This window comes from Bombina bombina, chromosome 1 (genome assembly GCF_027579735.1).
Source record: "Bombina bombina isolate aBomBom1 chromosome 1, aBomBom1.pri, whole genome shotgun sequence".
In the NCBI taxonomy this organism is placed as follows: Eukaryota; Metazoa; Chordata; class Amphibia; order Anura; family Bombinatoridae; genus Bombina; species Bombina bombina.
Window position 1 is genome coordinate 1,471,271,209 of NC_069499.1, and position 13,678 is coordinate 1,471,284,886.

At 38.6% G+C, this 13,678-nt stretch overlaps 1 protein-coding gene across 1 annotated transcript in view; it reads left to right on the forward strand.

Moving 5' to 3' along the window:
- The window catches only part of CCDC137 (coiled-coil domain containing 137), a 66,526-nt gene extending 54,194 nt beyond the window's left edge, over positions 1–12,332 (forward strand). The window contains exon 6 of the mRNA XM_053721205.1: positions 11,548–12,332. Coding sequence (XP_053577180.1) covers positions 11,548–11,745 — 198 coding nt within the window. The 3' untranslated portion in view covers positions 11,746–12,332. The remainder of the gene's footprint in view (positions 1–11,547) is intronic.
- Positions 12,333–13,678: the final 1,346 nt, after the last annotated feature.

A 13,678-nucleotide genomic window follows, 5' to 3' on the forward strand; every position in this document is an offset into this window, starting at 1 on the left:
GAACACGATTTTACATACTTATTACTGTATATTCATACATATATTTTCATATTAGTATGTTTTCAGCATTTGTTTACCTATTTATTCAAACAACACTTAAGTGTGGCTCCATTTAATTTTAAGTATATACACACACTTAACTACAGGAAAAGGTATATGTGAGGAATCACATGTTGGTGACGCATACACACATTATTGTAATTTTATTTTTTGATGTGAGACATGTTTGTAGTTGTCACATTGATAGTGATTATAATACTTATTTGGTCCTTGCTGACATTCATATACATGTTTCTGCATATATGTTTCTCCTGTATGTATGTATGCAAATATTCTTCATGTATGTGTGTGTTTATACACACGTTATCTCTAAAGTGTCTTTATACATTTTTCATATTTTCTGCTTATTTTCTGTCTAGTTTCTTTCTTCCATAAAAATTGTTTTCTAGGTAATTTGAAATAATAATAATCTTTTTGATGTATATAGAGATGCAATTTTTCAATAAGCCAAGTATTGCAATACTTTCACAAGTAATATGTTCCTTTGTTTTTAAGTACACAATCTAATGCATTTTGAAGGGGCTGGGCATTAAATTAACAAGGAGAAACTCCATGTGTGAAACTGATCAAATTACAAAATTTCAAGATCATTCTCCTATTGGTTCCTGCCCCCTTTAAATACATTAGCTTCCATTACTTGCACTTAGCATCTATGAGTAAGCGCACACCAGCGCGAAACATGTTAGATGGCTAACTACCCTCCTTGTCATTTTTGTGTCTCTCCTATTTTAATGGAATAAAGCTGTTTTTTTTCTTTACCTGTTGCTCAGCAGCCTTCCGTTTTTTCTTTGCTGAGTATTTTGCGGTCGTCCGCCGCTCTTTGGTTGGCTCCACACACATCCCCCTCTCCCAGCTTTGGTCTAATCCATTCACCCCTCCGGTCCAAAGCGGAAGTTACCTGTAGCAGCTCCGCTCCCTTCCTACTCGACTTCATTAAAGACCCTTGGTTTACTGTACCCAAAGTTGAAGGGGCCATTTCCTCTCTAGCTAACAGCTATTCCTATTGAGGATAGCTGCTCTTTTAAGGACCTGATGGACAGGAAGCTGGAGGCTTATTTCAAAAAGATTTATGTTCATCAAGTTCTCCAATGGCAACCTGCGGTGTGTATTGCCACCGTGACTAGTGCGGCATCTTATTGGTTCGACGCCTTGTCTGATTCTCTTCAAGTAGAGACTTCCTTTGATGAAATTCAAGATAGGACTTTTCCTCCCAGATGCAGATTCCATCTCTCAAGATTATCTGCAGACCAGATAAAGAGAGAGGCGTTCTTGAAATGTATACAACATCTTTCCTCCCTGGGAGTGATAGTTCCAGTGCCAGTGCAGGAACAGGGTCTCAGGTTCTACTCCAACCTATTTGTGGTTCCCAAAAAAGAGGGAACATTCCGTCCCATTCTAGACTTGAAGTGTCTAAACAAGTTTCTCAAAGTTCCATCCTTCAAGATGAAGACTATACGCTCCATTCTTCCTTTAGTACAAGAGGGTCATTACATGACAACCATAGACCTAAAGGATGCGTATCTTCATGTTCCTATTCACAGGGACCATCACAGATTCCCGAGATTTGCCTTTCTGGACAAACATGGTCTAGCCATGGCTGCAAGAATTTTTTCAAAGGTTCTGGGGGCTCTTTTGGCAGTGATCCGTTCTCGTGGAATTGCTGTGGCACCCTCCCTAGATGACATATTGGTTCAGGCGCCATCTTTTCAACAAGCAAAATCTCACACAGAGATATTGTGGTCTTTTCTTCGTTCCCACAAATGGAATGTGAATCTGGAAAAAAAGCTCCCTTTCCCTTGCTACAAGAGTAGTGTTCTTAGGGACCATAATAAATTCTCTATTGATAAAGTTTGTTCAGAGGTCAGGAAAAACAAAATCAATTCCTATTGCCTCTCTCTTCAGGCTACTGCTTATCCTTCAGTGGCTCAATGTATGGAGGTAATCGGTCTGATGGTGGCTTCTATGAGCATCATTCCTTTTGCTCGATTTCATTTGAGAGCTCTCCAGTTGTGCATGCTTAGACAATTGATTGGCGACCATGCAGATCTATCTCAGAGAATAGAGTTAGATCAGTCGTCAAGGGACACTTTCCCATGGTGGATTTTTCAGGAACATCTGTCTCAGGGCACATGCTTTCGGAGACCTTCCTGAGTGATCGTGACCACGGACACCAGCCTGCTGGGCTGGGGAGCAGTCTGGAACTTGTTAAAAGCTCAGGGCCTTTGTACTCGGGAGGAGTCTGCTCTTCCCATCAACATCTTAGAGTTGAGGGCAATTTAAAATGCTCTATTGGCTTGGCCTCAGTTGTCCTCAGCCCAGTTTATCAGGTTCCAGTCAGACAACATAACCTCTGTGGCTTACATCAATCACCAGGGAGGAACTCAGAGTTCCTTAGCCATGAAGGAGGTTACTCAAATCCTTCAGTGGGCAGAGACCCATAATTGCTGTCTATCTGCCATTCACATTCCAGGAGTAGACAACTGGGAAGGGAATTTTCTGATTAGAATGACTTTTCATCCCGGAGAGTGGGAACACCATCCCGAGCTGTTTTCCAGCTTAGTTCTCAAATGGGGGGTACCAGAGTTAGATCTGATGGTGTCTCGTCAGAACGCCAAGCTTCCAAGGTATGGTTCAAGGTCAAGAGATCAGCAGGCCATTCTGATAGATGCTCTGGTGGTTCCTTGGGTTTTCAGGTTGGCATACCTTTTTCCTCCGTTTGCTCTCCTTCCATGAGTTATTGCTTGTATCAAACAGGAGAGGGCATCAGTGATTCTAATAGCCCCTGCTTGGCCTCGCAGGATCTGGTTGGCAGACCTAGTGGAGATGTCATCTCTCCCACCTTGGAGACTACCTCTAAGGAAGGACCTCCTGATTCAGGGTCCCTTCCTTCATCCAAATCTCGTTTCTCTGAAGCTGACTGCTTGGCGAATGAACGCTTAATTCTGTCTAAGCATAGTTTTTCGGTCATTGAGACCATCATTCAGGCTTGCAAGCCTGTTACTAGAAAGATTTACCATAAGATATGGCATAAATATCTTTATTGGTGTGAATCCAAGGGCTACTCTTGGAGTAGAATTAGAATTCCTAGAATGTTATCTTTTCTTCAGGAAGGCCTGGAGAAGGGATTTCAGACAATACCCTGAAGGGTCAGATTTCTGCTTTATCAGTTTTACTACATAAACGTTTGGCGGATGTGCCAGATGTGCAATCTTTTTGTCAGGCCTTGGTCAAAATCAGGCCTGTATTTAAGTCTGTTGTTCCTCCTTAGAGCCTTAACCTTGTTCTTAAAGTTTTACAGCTGGCTCCATTTGAGCCGTTGCATTCCATAGACATTAAGTTGTTATCTTGGAAGGTTTTGTTTCTTGTTACTATCTCTTCTGCTCGAAGAGTCTCGGAACTCTCAGCTCTGCAGTGTGATTCCCCTTATCTTATTTTTCATGCTGATAAGGCGGTACTTTGTACTAAGTTAGGTTTCCTTCCTAAGGTTGTTTCTAATAGAAATATCAATCAGGAAATTGTTGTTCCCTCTCTGTGTCCTAATCCTTCTTATTCCAAAGAACGTTTGTTACACAATTTGGATGTTGTACATGCTCTTAAATTCTACTTACAGGCGACTAAGCATTTTTGCCAGTCCTCTGCCCTCTTTGTCTGTTTCTTTGGGAATGTAAACGTCAGCAAGCTACTGCTACTACTCTTTCTTTTTGGTTACGAAGTATAATTCGTTTGGCTTATGAGAGTGCTGGACAGCAGCCTCCTGAGAGAATTACGACTCTTTCCACAAGAGCTGTTTCCTCTTCTTGGGCTTTCAAAAATGAAGCTTCTGTGGAACAAATTTGCAAGGCTGCAACTTGGTCTTCTCTACATACTTTTTCCAAATTTTTCAAATTTGATATTTTTGCTTCGGCTGAGGCTTCTTTTGGGAGAAAGGTTCTTCAAGCGGTGGTGCCTTCTGTTTAGGACTGCCTGTCTTGATCCTCCCTATTTATCCGTGTCCTCTATCTTGGGTATTGGTTCCCAACAGTAATTACTCAAGCCGTGGACTCATCATATCTTAGGAAAGAAAAACTAAATTTATGCTTACCTGATAAATTTATTTATTTCCGGATATGATGAATCCATGGCCCCACCCTTTATTTTAAGACAGTTGTTCTTTTGACTATAATCTCAGGCACCTCTAGACCTTGTGTTACTCCTTTTTCTCCATTTCCCTTTGGTCGAATGACTGGGGGTTGTGGGTTAGGGTATGATACTTAACAGTTTAACTGTGGTGCTCTTTGCCTCCTCCTGCTGGCCAGGAGTTATTTTCCCAACAGTAATTACTCAAGCTGTGGACTCACCATATCCGGAAAGAAATACATTTATCAGGTAAGCATACATTTTGTTTTTCATGATTCAGATAGGGCATGTAATTTTAAACAATTTTCCAATTTACAAACTTAAATTTGCTTTGTTCCCTTAGTGGTATTTTTGAAAAGCTAAACCTAGGTAGGCTCAAAGTGGTTTCTAATCCACCTCTTAGTTTAGAGCATTTTGAAAGTTTTTCACAGTTAGACAGTTCTAGTTCATGTATATCAGTTAGATAACGTGCTCACGCCCGTGGTGTTATTTAGGAGTCTGCACTGATTGTCTAAACTGCATGTCTGTTAAAAGCACTGAGATAAGAGGGCAGTCTGCAGAGGCTTAGATACAAGGTAATCACAGAGGTAAAACATATATTAATATAACTGTGTTGGTTATGCAAAACTGGGGAATGGGTAATAAATGGAGTATCTATCTTTTTAAACAATAAAAATTCTGGTGTAGACTGTCCCTTTTTAACCATAATAACCTCTAAAGGTGTTGCAACTCTCAGCCTCTAGAAACATAAACAAGGAGAGAAGCTCTGTATACAAGGAGAAGCTTCCAGCTTGTGTCAAGGTTTTTCAGAGTCATATCAGCAGTGCATTTATCATAAAAAATATACTGTGCTTCAATTGTCCCTTGTTTGTCACAGGGGCAGGAATCATAACAGGCAGAAGCAACTGAAAGACAGGATCTTTCTGTAGTGTTTTGACCTACCGGTGGTAAATATAAATAAAATAAAGGCATGGAATTCTGGGAAACACCAAACAGTGGTGTCAAATAGTTTTACTTGAGGTTACGGGTCCCTCCTAATTTTCTTCATGCATAACCTGCAGAATGAAATTGGTATGAAGATACTGCACCTACTATTTTAATGTTCAAAAGTTGCATGTAGCAAACATTTAGAGAGACCGCAATACAGAGGTGGGGTGATAAATAGCCAAGGTGCTAAATAAGGTAAAGCTACGTAAATGGAATCATGCATGCACACAAACCCATTATTCCTATAATAACCACAATTGCAAGGAGGATACAACCTTATTCTTGTGGTGTATTCTATAGCAGGGCTGTACCTACATAGGGCAAACGTTGATAAAGGTCATCATGAAATTACATGGTCAATTAAGAAAATCGCAAATTTCAATGTACCAATTTGTCTTTTTTTTTTAATATGATTTGTATTGAGGTTCTTAAGTGACAGTCAACACCAGAATTTTTGTTGTTTAAAAAGGTAGATAATCCCTTTGTTACCCAATCCCCAGTTTTGCATAACTAACAGTTATAGTAATACAGGTTTTACCTCTGTAATTACCTTGTATCTAAGCCTCTGCAAATTGCCCCCTTATTTCAATTCTTATGACAGACTTGCATTTTAGCCAATCAGTGCTCACTCCTAGGAGCTTCACGTACGTGAGCTAAATGTTATCTATATGAAACACATGAACTAACGCCCTCTAGTGGTGAAAAACACTCAAACTTCACAACTTTAAAAAAGCAGTGTTGTGGAACATCAAGAGACCTGCAAGTACTATAACCTATAATAGCTTTAAGCTGACTCACTTTATCTAATGACCAGGGTTTTATTGCTTCATATGGAAGACAGAGGAATAAAGCATGTAAACTATAGTCTGCAACAAAAAGCTTATGAGCCAAATGCTTTCCAGATTATGCCCCACCGTCAGCAGAGAGTTGCTTAGTAAGACATTTACATAGACAAGAAAAGTTAAATAGAAGCGATATGCTTATATCAATATATTGCCATCCTGCTTCAAACAGTATAAGGTACATGCCTATAGTAAAGAAGTGGGTAATAGCAAACAAACTACCATGCTATTTGGATTTATAGACCCTTAATAGCTTTTGATGGAATCAGGCTACGGTAATAGAAATTTGAATAACAAAATAATTATTACAACCTTTATTTTGTAAGGCGATAGCCAACGTTGTATATGGAGTTTTACTCAGGGTCGGCTCCAGAACGAATGAAATGGGGGGGCATTTTTTTTTAACGAGGGGGCACACATTTACAAAGCATGTATGAGAGTCAAAATAAGAGCAGACCTACATATTCTGCAGGAAAGTGTAACTTCTGGCTGTCTTATCCCCCACTATTAACATTTGGAGAATATGTGCTAAATAACTAGGTAAAAGAATGAAGTCTAAAGCCTATGCAGTGCACTAAAACAGAACCATTTAACTTGAGACCCCCAGTGCAATAGCTCCTTAAAAACAATTCACCCCTTAACCACCATGATCCAAAACCCTTAAACTCATTCTCAAATCTCAATCATGTCCCCTAAACAGCCATGCACCCCAAACCCCCCAATGCAATTAACCCCTTTGTTTTCAATAGCAGTGAGGATACTAGGTTTTCAGATACTGGTAATTTTGTAGATTAGATTTAGCTATACCTGTTTCGCAATAACTATCTGATATCAGGCTACTTAATACAACCTATATACTGTGAACCTTTAAGAACCTATAAGAATATGATTGTATCATATAAATATAAGTCTATAAATGGCTACCGGCTTCTATCGATGTCTCAAAAGTGCACTGTGAACTTAGGCCCAGCACAGTGCACTTTTTGAGGCATCGATAAAAGCCGGTAGCCATTTATAGACTTATATTTATATGATACAATCATATTCTGATCATAGTCTATTGATGCAACCTCACAGTTCGGCAGCTAACTCTGCCCCCAGCATGCAGCATTACATAACAGTTCATTATTTTATTTATTATTTTTAAAGTGTATATATATATATATATATATATATATATATATATATACACACACATATATATATATATACACATTTACACATACATAGTATACACACACATATTTACACATACACACACATTTACACCCACATACATATTTACACATACTCATGCACACATACTTACACACACATTTATACACAATACACATACATACAAAAACACACACACATGATGGTTGGTTTCGGGGTAGAGGAGGAGACTCCTAAGACTACCTGCTGGCTGGGTAATAGAAGCACATTAACAGTCAGAAATTGACTGAAACAAGCAGCAGCCTATGCGCAGCTCCTCTCATGCAACTGCTCCACCTGACTGGGTAGGGGCCCTAAGCAGAATGACAGAACAGGGCCCCTACCCAGAACAAAAAATACTTCAAAGAAATGGGACAATGCACCATGAGCACAGATATACATCCACACTCACAGATATATATATATATATATATATATATATATATATAAACACACACATACAAACAGTACACAGATACACACACATACAAGACACACACAGTACACAAATACAGACACACACAGTACACAGATATACACACACGTACACACAGATACAGACACACACACAGTACACAGATATACACACACGTACACACAGATACAGACACACACACAGTACACAGATACACACATGTACACACAGATACAGATACACACATGTACACACAGATACAGACACACACACACACAGTACACAGATACACACATGTACACACAGATACAGACACACAGTACACAGATATACACACAGATACAGACACATACAGTACACAGATACACACACACTTCAACAGTACGCATAGATACACATACCTCAAATTTGTCCTGCTTTTTTTCCACTGCCCTAAAAATACTGGAATGTATTGGCAGATCTACATGAGCTCCTGCAGTGATCCATAAATCACTGCATAGAATGTTGCAATCTAGCATTTCTAGGGCAGTGGGGAGGCAGGAAAAATTGGAGGAGAATAGGCAAATCAAATAATGAAAAAAACATTGTCAGTAAATTGTCAGTAAAATTCCTATATATTCATGTCCCTTTAATGAAATGCTCTAATCCAGTAATACATATTTTACAAATTGACACCTTTTACTTAAATCAACTAAAGCTGCAATAAAATATGTTTTTCTGTTTGTAACCTATAAATAATTAATCTTGTGCCAGAGTGCTGTCAGATGTAGGCTCACTAGTGTTTATTTAAAGGGCAGTGTATGTTCACTTAAAGTAATATTTTTATTGTTAAGCTTTAATATTGATAGTTTTCTTCTAAATTAAAAAACAAAAATATTGAAATAAAGGGGAAAGAGGAAAGAAAAGGAGAGAGATGATAAAAAGTGAAGGGGCAATGGCATAGAGAGAGACAGGAGGTGAGATAGTGAAAGAGAGATGAGGAGGAAAGAAGAAGAAAAAAAGAGGGAGAGTAGAGAAAAAGAATAGAAATATTTTTCCCTGTTATGCAACACATTTATACAGTGTCCTGAACAGAGACAAACACTAAGCAGCCCTTCTGCTCTAGGAGGGGTTAAAAGGCTGTGACCTGCTGTGAACTGCAGCACACACTCACACAAAAACGTATTTATTGCTGACCTCTGCCCCTCTCTTACCTCTCATTTCTTTCATGTGGCTGATCACTGTTAGCTGCCTCTAAGCAAAAGAACCGCGCTTGTGTAGGAAGAAGGGGGAGAGAAGGGAGGGGACAGACAGGAAGTGCTGCTATAATTCAGGGAAATGGCTACAGAACAGCACACTGAATGTGCTGCTTATTACAAACTTCCCCCATTCTGTCCAGGGTGCTTTTTCAGTTCCTCAGAGGCTCCCACAATCGCACTACAGAACAGATTGCAAAACGGCACAGGCAGCCAGCAGTCTGCAGTTAGAGTCTAATAAAAAAAAAAACTCTTTGCACTGCAGCAGCCCTGTGTTTTGAGGGGGCACAGCATTCCATTTGGGTGGGCATTGCCCCCCAAAGCCCCCCCTTGGAGCCGACCCTGGTTTTACTCTTATCCTGAAAGGTACTTATCATTGAAATAACTAGCATTTTGCTTAACTATTAATGAGGTAAGAGTTTCCTACCCTAAAAGAAGGCAAGGTAGCTGGTTTAAAAATAAAAACAAAGAGAACATATATCCATGTATGTAGTGATACTCATATTGGTCCCCCAAGTAAGCACAACACTTCTAATAGTACAAAATACATTTACCCTAAATGAATCCTTATAGATAACTAAGGTTCTAAACTTAAATATAAATCCCAACAGGTAAATAAATAAATATATATATATATCTATCAAAGCAGGTAATGCTCTAAGCTCACTTTGATATATTATGTAGTAATTTATTTATTGTAAGAATAGTTTTATCCCACTCCAGACCTATCAATCTTCTTGGCTGGAGCTCCCTTAGAGCGACTTAGGAGGAAGTGTTGAGTGTGATTGAAACCAACAATATCATAGCCAAAAGCCCCAGATATTTCACTGCTAATATAAATGAGCACAGACAAACTGGCTGCCTCAGCATCTATAAGCTGTGTATTCAGAGACCAAGTCGCCATGTTTTGCCCAGCTGACATTTCTATATAGAAAAACTCTAGTGTAGTCTTGAAAGCTCGCTCAAAAGGCCGATCCTTCTGCAAACCTTTTGACAATAAGGAGGTGTAGTTGTCTCTTATTGCAGATTCCCTCAAATTATCTGGAGTTGCATAAGGGATTAAACAGTACCCAGTTGTCTTGCCGATCCTCTCCAGCATGTACAGCCTTAAACCCTGCAGAGTAGAACCTGGTTTCACTTTGTGTGAAGTGGACTTTGTGGGGATCTCTTCTTTAGCTTTCATCTCCTCCTCTGCATCTGTGAGTTGTGCAGTCATGGTCCATAGGTCTGCAGGGCCATCAGCACAATCCTTGGGTAGTCCTTTAGTGTAGATAGTCTCTTTGTCAGCAGAGAAAGCGCACATGTCTTGTGCATGCTGAAGTACTGACCTGGTTGATCTCTCCTCATGCAATTGGATATCCATAGTCACAGCAGGCGGCAGGTGTTGGGGCCCCAAGGCACATCCGCCATCACATCGATCATTGGTGTAGTCATTCCGGGAAGCCCCAGCAAATGAAATAGCGGTAGAGCGGTTAAACGCTGATTTAAGGGACTCTGCAAATGTCTCTTGATTTGGTAAGAAGAGGGCCTATTTCTCCCAAAAGAGTAGTAGTCTCCATAGTAAACATAGCTATGTTGCGTAGTACAATAAGTGCAGCTCCAGGTTATATAGTACAGCGGTTTATCACTCTTGTGACATTAACCAGTTACCTGGGGGGATATGTGCGGCAGCCTAAGCCTCAAGTACATCTGATTCTAACTCATAGAGAACTATGGCCTTGTTCCTGGTGTAAGTGATCGATGACCTCTTGGCTTTACCGGTGAGCATAGCCAAGGAGAACGGTCATAGCAGGTGCTCCCCAACTTGTCAAAAGTGTCCTCGTACAGGGCTTCAGCTAGGGATTCTGGATGTATCTCTATAATAATGCAAGTTAGTTTTAATCCCTAATATCAAAATGTAATCCAGGAGTTCCCAAAGAACACGTCTTGCCTCTCCAGTGGTCTGCTCCGCACCCCCCCAATTTGCCATTTTGAAAAATGATTCCCTATTAGTACAGTCTGTACATTTATAAAACTGTCTTTTTACACACACACACATACTGTACATATACATACAAGAAAATTAGCAACAGATTACTTTCTCCCTTTCACTTACATAAACAATTTTTTATCTCAGTCAATGTTAGTTAAATTTAAAGGGACAGTATACACTCATTTTCATATAACTGCATGTAATAGACACTACTATAAAGAATAAGATACACAGATACTGATATAAAATTCCAGTATAAAATGGTTTAAAAACTTACTTAGAAGCTCTCAGTTTAGCTCTGTTGAAAAGGCAGTTGGAAAGCCCACTGCAAGTGGGAAATAAGACACTCCCCCCTCCCCCTTCTTTTGCACATGAAAAGACCCTTTACACAAACAGGAGCAAGCTGGAGAAGGTAGCTGACGGTATTCAAATAAATCTTTGGAGCTTGGTTAGGAGTCTGAAAAATCAGAGCAATGTTATTTAAGCAAAACTATACATTTAAAAAAAAACAAAAAAAACTTTATGGGCTTTATAAATAGATCATCTACAAAACATTTATGCAAAGAAAAAATGAGTGTATAATGTCCCTTTAAGTAACTGAAACTATAAATTTGAACATTTGTCCTTATCTTGTAGTTAAAAAAAAAAAAAAAAAAGCAAGATAAAAATACTTTATACCCATCAAAGTGAAATGCTTACTTATCTTATGCTCTTATCTTGTTGTAGGCAGGAGAGAAGTCTCTTCTCCTGAAAAAGCTATTCGACAAAGGAAGTGCTGTGACTAAGGTCCCTACAATATCGCCCGCACGGCAGAGGCTGATGGAAGAAGAGCGTGGTAGAGTGGTACAAGCTTACAGGGACCTGAAGAAGAAACAGCTGGAGCAGAGCGCAAGCAATAAACATTTGTATAAAGCCAAAAGTTAAATTACTAGATTACATTATGGACAGAGAACTATTGGACACGAGTGGCCCCAGTTGGGGTTCACAGTCTGACTTATAATGTGGTTTAAAACTACCAGGAAGACATTGCTACCTGGGGGGTGGAGAATTCTGACTTATACTGCGAGTGGAAATGTTGGTGAGCCTGAGTTCTACCTCTTTCCCCCCACCAGAATTTCATTATGAAGTGAGATCTTTTATTAACCAGATACTCAACTAAGTAATTTGACTTTTACAGAGAACAAAAAATGGCTTTTTAATATTGGTATATTCTTTATAGAAGCTTTAAAATCCCAACATCCATTGCTTGCGGTTCCTTGTGAATATATGTTTATATGAAAATTAAGAATGGTATTGTGATATTAAATAAGCTTTTTGTAGTTTCTAGACTTTGCCACGTGATAAACTGTGGGAAAGTCTTTTTGTAAAAAAAACAACATCCCCAAAACAATTCAGAAAGTTTGTTTTCTTTTTTTCTGTGTAGTTAGGGACAGTTACAAATTATCTCCTGAACCTACTAAATAATCACTGTGTAGCATGTTTCTAGGTTGAATAAATTATAGTAAACCATAGTATGTAGTGGCATCCTCCATAAAGTAACTAGTGCTTTAATGGTTTTAACATACATGACTTGCTTTACTAGTGTGTTATATGATAGTTAAATATACCTTTTAAAAGGACAAAAATGTGCAAAAACTAAATGTTCCATTATATTAGATATTTCTTATTGCTCCTTACTTGATTATACTTATGTGTTTAACTCCACAAAAGGGATAAACACCTAGTTAACCTCCTGTGTGCTGAGTTATTTCACACCCCAGTGAGACCAGCATTTTTAGAAAAATACTTTGTGTGTAGAAATACCATAATATGGACAAACAGCACATACGTAATGCAAAAGTAAGAAAAAAAAATTTGTGTAATTTTTCTAGAGCATACATGGTGAATAGCAGCATGTGAGTTATTTCTTAAATATTGAAAACGTATATTATATGGTACTACATAGCATCAGTTCACCTATTCAAAACACCAACAATTAAGATTGGTCAATAACATATAACAATTGGAAATCAGATTATAAAGCTTATTTTTTGTTGTCAGATTGCACCATCTTCTAATTTATGTGAAAAATGAGTGGATCTAAAATATGTTAAAATATTAGATATATTTTACAAATTTACAGAGAAATGGTTTAACCCAGTGTATTCATGCTCCTGTTCAAACTCAGCAGAGCAACTCACTTAGTTCTCCTGATTGCTAAAATGTGTTAGTGGATAAAAATGTGTCTGAGCCCTGACCGCAGCAATAGAACTAAAGGCTAGTGGTTGATGCCAAGTCATTGTCATTATCACAATCATTACAAAGTTATATTGACTTGAGGCTTCTTATTAAATATATATTACATTTTTCAAATGAGGGTTCTTATGATCAGGGCTGGATTTACAGCCCAGATGCATGTAGGCACCAACATCTAAAGAGCCCCCCCGCCCTCCCCACTTACCAATGCCGGCAACTAAAAGTGCCATAAAACAGGTTGAGATCTGTGTATATCCTAAAAGGGCTAATTAATTTAAAATAGTTTGCATTAAAAAAGTTTAAAAATTGCTGGCAAGTATTTTAAAATAATTAAAAAAAATAAGCTAACTCCACCTCTCTTATCAGTGTTTAGACACAGGCATTGTATTTCAACTGAGTTCACAGCTTCTAGGCATGCTCCAGCAGATAATCACTATTCACTTTTGCATTCTACCAAAAGAACAATAAACATAGATACAGCCATAAAATTGTATTGGGAAGAGTTAGAACTTTACAATTCAGAAACTAAAAAGAAAGGGTTAATGGCGAGGCACTGCAGTATAAATTTGCAGGTAAAGTAATTAAAGTACATATATTTCTTTCATGTAATTAGCAAGAGTCC